Source organism: Trachypithecus francoisi, unplaced genomic scaffold (genome assembly GCF_009764315.1).
Source record: "Trachypithecus francoisi isolate TF-2019V2 unplaced genomic scaffold, Tfra_2.0 Lachesis_group3, whole genome shotgun sequence".
NCBI classification, from domain to species: domain Eukaryota; kingdom Metazoa; phylum Chordata; class Mammalia; order Primates; family Cercopithecidae; genus Trachypithecus; species Trachypithecus francoisi.
The window spans coordinates 63993151-64002679 of record NW_022681468.1 but is presented as its reverse complement, the minus strand read 5'-3'; the positions used below and the strand labels follow the sequence as shown (position 1 = coordinate 64002679).

At 35.8% G+C, this 9529-nt stretch overlaps 1 protein-coding gene and 1 non-coding gene across 2 annotated transcripts; one reads left to right on the top strand and one right to left on the bottom strand.

The window, feature by feature from the left end:
• Positions 1-4858: 4858 nt before the first annotated feature.
• Positions 4859-5217, bottom strand: LOC117069718 (40S ribosomal protein S27-like). The gene has a single exon (XM_033188174.1). It carries the CDS (start codon positions 5181-5183, stop codon positions 4929-4931), a length of 255 nt encoding a protein of 84 aa, XP_033044065.1. The 5' UTR covers positions 5184-5217; the 3' UTR covers positions 4859-4928.
• Positions 5218-9097: 3880 nt separating this feature from the next.
• LOC117071879 lies at positions 9098-9228 on the top strand. Its single transcript, XR_004432608.1, has one exon. It is a non-coding gene; the product is annotated as a small nucleolar RNA SNORA31 (small nucleolar RNA).
• Positions 9229-9529: the final 301 nt, after the last annotated feature.

Genomic DNA, 9529 nt, shown 5'->3' with positions numbered 1-9529 from the left:
CGTATGAGGACACTTTTAGAACGCTGTAGCCAGTGGTATACTGGGACCAGCGTGTTGGCTAGCTGAAACTAATTATGCCCATTTCTTCCCAAATCTGTATTCATTGATCTGATTATCATCACATCCATGCCAACATCTATTGTTTTCTAACTTTTTAATTGTGGACATTCTTGCAGGAGTAAGGTGGAATCTCACTGTGGTTTTAATTTGCATTTCCCTGGTGATTAGCGATGCTGAATTTTTTTGTTAATGTTTATTGGCTGTTTGTATATCTTCTTTTAAGGATTGTCTATTCATGCCCTTTACCCACTTTTTAATGGGATTTTTGTATTTATTTATTTATTTATTGCTGGTTTGTTTGAGTTCCTTGTAAATTCTGGATACTAGTCCTTTGTGAGATGCATAGTTGGTGAATATTTTCTTCCATTATGTAGGTTGTCTGTTTACTCTTCTGATTATTTCTTTGTTGTGCAGAAGCTTTTTAGTTTAATTGAGTCCCATTCATTTACTTTTGTTTTTGTTGCATTTTCTTTTGGTGTCTTAGTCATGAATTCTTTGCCTAAGCCAACATTTAGAAGAGTTTTTCTGGTGTTATCTTTTAGAATGTTCATGGTTTCAGGTGTTATATCTAAGTCTTTGATCCATCTTGAGTTGATTTTTGTATTAGGTGAGAGCTGGGGATCCAGTTTCATTCTTCTACATGTGGCTTACCACTTTTTCCAGCACAATTTACTGAATACAGTATCTTTTCCCTAATATATGTTTCTTTGCTGCAAAATAAAAGATACTTAGAAATATACTTAACCAAGGGTGTGAAAGATCTCTACAAGAAAAACTACAGAAAAAAAAACAAAAAACAAAAAAGTGCTGAAAGAAATCATAGATAATAAAAACAAATGGAAACACATCCCAAGATCATGGATGGAAAGAACTGATATTGTGAAAATGACCATACTGCCCAAAGCAATCTACAGATTCCATGCAATTCTGATCAGAATACCATCATCTTTCCTCGCAGAACCAAAAAAAAAAAAAAAATCCTCCTAAAATTAATATGGAACAAAAAAATGAGCGTGAATAGCCAAAGCAATACTAAGCAAAAAGAACAAATTTAGAGGCATCACATTTACCAAGTATGCTGTGAGGCCATAGCAGCCAAAACAGCAGGGTACTGGTATAAAAATAGGAATGTAAACCAATGGAACATAATAGAGAACCCAGAGATAAAGCCAAATACTTAACAACCAACTGATCTTTGACAAAGCATACAAAAACATAAGATGTGCTTTATTTTTTTTTTTTTTTTTTTTTTTTTTTTTTTTTTTTTTTTTTTTTTTGAGACGGAGTCTCGCAGTCCCCCAGGCTGGAGTGCAGTGGCCGGATCTCAGCTCACTGCAAGCTCCGCCTCCCGGTTTACGCCATTCCCTGCCTCAGCCTCCCGAGTAGCTGGGACTACAGGCGCCGCCAACTCGCCCGGCTAGTTTTTTTTCTATTTTTAGTAGAGAGGGGTTTCGCCGTGTTAGCCAGGATGGTCTCGATCTCCTGACCTCGCGATCCACCCGTCTCGGCCTCCCGAAGTGCTGGGATTACAGGCTTGAGCCACCGCGCCCGGCCTAAGATGTGCTTTATAATTCAAAAAAATGAAAATTGTTTAATATTTAAATGGAAGTAATATAAATTTGGAACATCTGTTTTTCATCACTTGGTCCTTTTAGTATTTATTGTAGGTAAGTTGTAGCCTTAAAAATAGTGGTTCTCAGCCAGGCGCTGTGGCTCACGCCTGTAATCCCAGCACTTTGGGAGGCCAAGGCGGGTGGATCATAAGGTCAGGAGTTCGAGACCAGTCTGACCAACATGGTGAAATCCCGTCCCTACTAAAAATACAAAAAATTACCCAGGCACAGTGGTGCATGCCTGTAATCCCAGCTACTCAGGAGGCTGAGGCAGGAGAATCGCTTGAACCTAAGAGGCGGAGATTGCAGTGAGCAGAGATCATGCCACTGCACTCCAGCCTGGGCGACAGAGTCAGACTCTGTCTCAAAATAAATAAATAAATAAAAGAATAGTGGTTCTCAAAATATAAGAAGAAGAGAATCACCTGGAAGGCTTGTTAAAACAGATTCCTGAGTTTCTAGTCCAGTAGATCTTGGGTAGACCTGAGAATCTGCACTTCTAAAAATATGGCATTCTAAGGACCACACGTTGTGAAGTGCTGCTCTAAAATTGCAAGAGTTCTAAGTATTGACTTTATTAACGGTAACCACCCCAACACTGACAGATCACCCAAATCTTTGACACATGAATGCTAGTTAATAAACCTCAGTACCTTTAAGAAGTATAATTTAAATCTTATTGAGGTTATTATCCTCAACTAGTTGACCCACATAATGGAAAACACAAAGAGCTCAGATTATATTAAAAATAATTTGAATATTTTATGATATTCAGCAAGTCAAACAACAACTCTGAAGTTGCTATTTCCTATGTTATAAAATAATACTCCTATAATGTTAATATTTATCCATAAAGTATTTGTCCTTGGAATTAAAGTGTTTGTTTGTACTGTTAGAGGAAAACCTACACCTATCCAAAGTCTAGCAAAAATTGTGGTAATTGGTGAGGGGAAACCACAGCGTGCTTGAACTGTTTTGTTTCATTTTATTAATTTTTAAATTGAATTTTTATTGTGTTTTATCATTTATTTAGTTTTTTAAAACAGTTGTCAATCCCTAATTTGTTTACAGATTTTTCTTACATAGCTTTACATCTATCACAGGACCTTTGTGTCTCAAAAGCAAGACATTTAAATAATTTTACTACATTCCACAGCCCTAAATTTAATCTAAAGTATCAGTAAGAAAAGTCATACAAAAATAAACAGAAGTATTTATGAAAGAGTTAGGACAAGACAATGTGTACCAGCTTCTGTTATTCTTCTAGAAAGAAGTGTTCCTCCTTCTGCTTGGAGTTAATCTCTACTAGATAGGATACCCTACAAACTCCTTAGGTATCTTGCTTCAGCAATTTATTTACTCTTGTCTTACTCCCTTTGTGTTGCCATAACAAAATACCATAAACTGAGTGGCTTATAAACAACATACTACTATTGATTTCTCACTGTTCTTGAGGCTGGGAAGCCCAAGATCAAGGTCCCAGCAGATGCAATGTTTGGTGAAGGTTGTTTTTTTCATAGATAGAGACCTCACTGTGTTCTCACATGATAGAAGGGACAAAGAAATGTTTTCATATTTGAGGCCTCTTTCATAAGGGCACAAATCCCATTCATGAGGACTCTGCCCTCATGACCTAATCACCTCCCAAAAGCCTTAGCTTTTAACACTATGTACTATGAATTGGATGTGATTTGTCTGCACGAAAATTAATGCTGAAATTTAATTGCCAAAGAAACAATATTGGAAGGTGGGACCTAATGGGAGTTGTTTGGGTCAGGGCAGTGGATCCCTCATGAATAGATTAATACCATCACAAGGGAGTCATATTTTATTCTTGAGAAACTAGATTAGTTACTTTGAGAGCAGGTTGTTATAAATCAAGGTTGCTCTTCATGTTTAGTCTGTTTACACACATCCAGTAACCTTTCTACTTTTGCACCTTGTCTTGAAGCTGCACATTGCCCTTACAGAAGCCAGGCAGATCCCAGCACCATGCTCTTGAGCTTTCCAGTCACCAGTGTCATGAGCTAAACAAATCTCTTTTCTTCATAAATTACCCAGGCTTAGGTATTCTGTTATAGCAACAGTAAACAATCTAAGACACCATCAATTTGGGGGTTAGAATATTAACATACAAATTTGAGGGGAATAGTAATAGTAATTCTTTTTTAGGGCATAGTAATTCTCTTTTCTGTATTTTTATCCTTTATTTCTTGGTAAGACGTGACTTGGAAAATCCTTTAGCCCCATCCATCTGCACTTAAGTCTTCTCATTTGGATGAATGATCTATAATCTTGTCTTTGATTTCTTATCGATCATTTTTTTTCCCTCAATAAGGAGGGTCTGGCTTCTGTTCCCATCACTCCACTGAAAGTGTTTTGTTAACATCATCAGTGATGCTCTATAAATCCTCTCACTTTACTCTTTATGTGACAACTGTCTATCAAATTTTGGTACCATTTGCCAATTCATTTCCTGAAATTCTTTATATCCTTGCTTTTCTTGATACATTATCAGCTCTCAATTGAAATATATTGCTTTTCAACTTATTTTCATCATTTTTAAAATAAATTCCTTGGCTATGTTATACCTCTGGGGTCCATCTTTAGTCAGATGTTTAATTCACCAACTCTCATTTAGTTCCATGATTTTAAAAATAATTTATAAGTTAATAATGTTCCAGTTGTATCTCCATCCTGGATTGCTCCCCTGTACTCAATTTTTATATCCAAATGCCTCCTGATAATTTTTGTTTTTAGGTAAACGCATCCAAAAAAGGAATTAGCTCTTCTTACCCAAATTCGCTTTCTTTCCACATCTGCATATTGGTGTACCAAAGACCATAAAATGTTATTTCTAGGATTTGAAGTTGGAACATAGACAAAATGTGGTATTAGCAGTTGGTAGTGAATTAGGAAAGTTATGTAAGATGATCATATATGAATTATGAATCATGTTCTCTGATGATCAAGCAAGATAAAAGTTTATCTGAAGATAAAGGTTCACAAAAACTCAATCTAGAGAGAGCAGCAGAAATGAGAGACTGTGAAAAAAAAAATGGAGATGTTTTGCCCGTTTCCTCAGATCACTTTAGTTCTTTTGTACAACCTTTTCTTGGATTACTGACTATAGTCTTACATAGTTCTAGTAAACTCTCCTTGAGATACTGGGGGTAAACCCTATCTTTTTTTTTTTTTTTTATCCAAAATGTGTTTATTGAGATGGTTTCCCACTCATCTTGATTCAGAGTGCCTTTAGTGCTGCTTCCTCCTAAAGGAACATCCTTCTGTAAGCCTTGCTTTTCCTCCTGTAGGCTGGCAGAGGACAGTGGAGCAGCCAACACACAAAACTACCGTTTGTGCATGGCTAAAGACCGTGGTGATTTTATAGCATCCTGGGCATTTCAAATCCATGAAGTAGGAATTGGGGCTCTGCACCAGGCATTTCTTCTTGTGTTTCCTCTTCTCCTCTTCTGGGGAGGGATGAAGGAGATCCTTTGCGAGAGGCATGTTCTCGTGTGGGTAGGTCTTCACCGCCGGAAAGCAACCCTATCTCTTTAATAGTGATCTAATTGGACATTAAACCCCATAAATATTAACTTTTTATAAACTTTAAAATCCAATCTTTCCCCCACAATTCATAGTCATACCCTTTTATTTACTGCTTTAACTACTTTGATTTTTCTTTAGGAAGTTTTTTTTTTTTTTTTTTTCATCCTTAGCCATACCTTCATCTTCCATACTGCTGAAGGATTATTCCTTCTAAAATAGAAACTTATATTTATTATTCTGCATGAGACCATTTACTAGCTCCCTGCTGATTATCATATGAGGTAAAACTCCTTGGCAAAGTATGCAGTTCACTCCATGTCTAGAACCAGGCCTCAGAATATTAAGAGCCATGTGTAAATAACATCCCACAGCCAACATCATGCTATAATAAATGGGCAAAAGCTTGAAACATTCCTCTTGAAAACTGGAACAAGACAAGGATGCCCTCTCTCACCACCCCTATTCAACATAGTATTGATGCAATACCACATTTTCTTTATCCAGTCTATCAGCTAAATGATAAGAATACATAGCCACACAGAAAGAAACAACACACAATATGGCCTTTTGGAGGGTGGAAAGTGGGAGGAGGATCAGTATCAGAGGAACAGGAAAAATAACCAATAAGTACTAGGCTTAATACTTGGGTGATGAAATAATCTGTACAACAAACTCTCATGACAAGTTTACCTATGTAACAAACCTGCACATGTCCCCTGAAATTAAAATAAATGATAAAAAATAAAATGAAACAAAACAGAATGAAAAAACAACATAGTATTGGAATTCCTGACAAGGACAATCAGGCAAGAGAAAGAAATAAAGGGCATCCAAATAGGAAGAGAGGAAATCAAACAGTCTCTTTTTGCAGATGACGTGATCCTATATCCACAAACCCCATGGCCTCAGTCCAATAGCTTCTCTGATAAACAATCTTGAAAAAGTCTCGAGATACAAAATCGATATGCAAAAATCACTAGCATTCCTATAAACCAACAGTAAAGTTAAGAGTCAAATCAGGAGCATACTCCCACTCACAACTGCTACAAAAAGAATAAAATACCTAGGAATACAGCTAACTAGGGAGGTGAAAGACCTCTACAAGGGGAACTACAAAACCCTGCTCAGAGCAATCAGAGATGACACAAACAAACGGAAAAACATTTCATGCTATTGAGTAGGAAGAATCAATATCATTAAAATGGCCGTACGGCACAAAGAAATTTATAGACTCAATGCTATTCCTATTAAACTACCACTGGAATTTTTCAAAGAACTAGAAAATATTATTTTAAAATTCATATGTAATCAAAAAAGAGCCTGAATAGCCAAGGCAGTTCTAAGCAAAAATAACAAGCTGGAGACACCATGCTACTCAACTTCAAAGTGTACTGCAAGGCTACAGTAAACAAAATAGCATGGCACTTGTACAGAAGGACACATAGACCAATGGAACAGAATGGAGGCCTCAAAAATAAGAGCGCATGCTACAACTATCTGATCTTCAACAAACCTGACAAAAACAAGCAATGAGGAAAGGATTTCCTATTAGATAAACAGTGCTGGGATAACTGGCTAGCCATATGCAGAAGATTGAAACTGAACTCCTTCCTTACACTATACACAAAAATTAGCTCAAGAGGGATTAAATATTTAACTGTAAAACCCAAAACTATAAAAACCCTGGAAGATAAGCTAAACATTACTATGCAGGACATAGGCATGTGCAAAGACTTTGTGATGAAGATGCCAACAGCAATTGCAACAGAAGTAAAAATTGATGAATGGGATCTTATTAAATTATAGAGCTTCTGCACAGCACAAAGAAACTATCAACAGAGTAAACAGACAACCTGTAGAATGGGAGAAAATTTTTGCAAACTATGCATCTGACAAAGGTCTAATATTCATTATCTTTAAGGAATTTAAACAAATTTCCAAGAAAAAATAAGGAATCTTAGCAAAACATGGGCAACTGACATGAACAGACACTTTTCAAGAGAAGATATACATGTGGCCCACAATCATAGGATAAAAAGCTCAACATTATTCATCATTAGAGATATGCAAATCAAAATCACAATGATACCATCTCACATCAGTCAGAATGGTTATTATTAAAGAATAAAAAAAAGAAAAAGATGCTGTTGATATTGTGGAAGAAAAGGAATGCTTACACACTACTGGTGGGAGTGTAAATTAGTTCAACCATTGTGGAACACAGTGCAGCAATTCCTCAAAGACCTAAAGACAGAAATATCATTTGATCCAGTAATCCCATTATTGGGCATATACCCAAAGGAATATAAATCATTCTATTATGAAGACACATGCATGTGTATGTTCACTGCAGCACTATTCACAATAACAAAGGCATGGAATCTAAACGTCCACCAACAGTAGACTAGATGAAGAAAATGTGGTACATATACACTATGGAATGGTACACAGCCATAATAAAATGAGATCATGTCTTTTGCAGGGACATGGATGGAGCTGAAGGCCATTATCCTTAGCAAACTAATGCAAGAACAGGAAACCAAATATTGCATGTTCTCATTTATAAGTGGGAGCTAAATCATGAGAACACACAAACACATAAAGGGGAATAACACACACCTGGGCCCATCAGAGAGAGAAGGGTAGGAGGAGGGAGAAATTCAGGAAAAATAACTAAAGGGTAGTAGGCTTAATGCCTGGGTGATGAAATAATCTGTAAAACAAACCCCCATGACATAAGTTTACCTATGTAACACATCTGCACATGTATCCCTGAACTTAAAATCAAAGTTAAAAAACAAAAAACAAGCAAACAAACAAAAAACACAACAGGGCCTAACCTCACATTATCCTGTGTGCTTACTGCCTTGTACCTTTCTATTTGGTTCATGTCATCTTTGCTGCCTAAAATGCCCTTTTCTACCTCACTGTGTGGGTCATCCCTACTTATACTTTCAGACCCAATTCAAGTGCCCACTTTTGCAAATGTTCCCTGATCTGCCACATAATTATTCCTTTTTTTGTAATACACAAACACACTCACACCCTCACACTGACACACACATACCCACTTATTCTACTCTATTTCATTTACTTATGTCTTTCTTTTCTTCATTCCAGAATATGAGGTCATTGTTGATGGAAAAGAACACTTCATTATTTATCAGCATTGATTTGTTTATTGTGATCTGCCTATACTCAGAAAATTATAGGCTTAATCCACGGCACAGCTAGGTTTCAGGATCCTAATGAATATCCACTGGCCTATGGTTTAATCCATAATCCAATTTGCCTCCTCTTCAAGAAAGAGTACAATTTAAAAATTGTAATTATAAATTATAATTCTTACTGCACCTGATTTAATTGTGAACTCATAAATTCTGTCTTGTTTAGATTAATGATTCTCTTCACAGCACTTCAAATTGTGATACATACTACTATGTTTACTTAGAACTGCAATTTATCTTTTCCTACTCAAATTCCATAAATATTTTTAAAACAAACGTCTTTTCTCTAAATGTGGGTGACTCTCTGTTCATCACAACAAGGAATCTCATTAATATGCTTTGGAGAGCTAAGAGGAGTCAGTATAGTCTAGTTAATTTATTCCTTTCTCTACTTCTCTCCAAGCTTACAGTTTTTGGACATCAGTTTTGTTTTGTTTTATTAAACTTAAAAATAGTAGTTGAAATACCTGATCTAAAAATCCTTTTCTAACTTTAAGTTTTTATTCTTGGGAAATTCAAGCATTTCCAGATATGAATAAATGGAGTAATTTGTAAAGTAATTATTACTGACCTGTATGCATTCATATTAACGTTTAAAGGCATATATTACTTTTTGTATTAGCATAAACAAAAATGCAGTTAATCATGTATTTATCTGACAGACCTGGAGCAGTTACTGGATGCTGTTAAGGTTTCCACTACAGATGCAGGAAAAGTGTCCCACACTTTCTGTCTGTCTGACTGTGACAGCTAAGATTAAATTAGGTAGGACAGTAATTCCGGAAATATGGCTTGGAGGGAGATAATGTTCATGACACAGAAACAATCTTGTAAACAGCAAATATTTTGTTTTATTCCAATAAAGGAATCTAAAATTTGAATTAAAAATATATTTATAAACTACTTTTCATCTTCTCAGACTGTAAATATCAACAAAACATTTTCATTATAGTAACAAATATAAATCACAGGGGCTGTATGGGAAATTAAGAGTAAATGTGAATTGTGTCATTATAATTTTGACTAAATCAGAGATATAGTACAATTAAATGTCAGATTTGATAAAGTAGTTATTCA

What these genes read in the sequence shown, in the direction of transcription:
- LOC117069718 (XM_033188174.1), bottom strand. Translation starts at nt 5,183, where the DNA reads ATGCCTCTCGCAAAGGATCTCCTTCATCCCTCCCCAGAAGAGGAGAAG.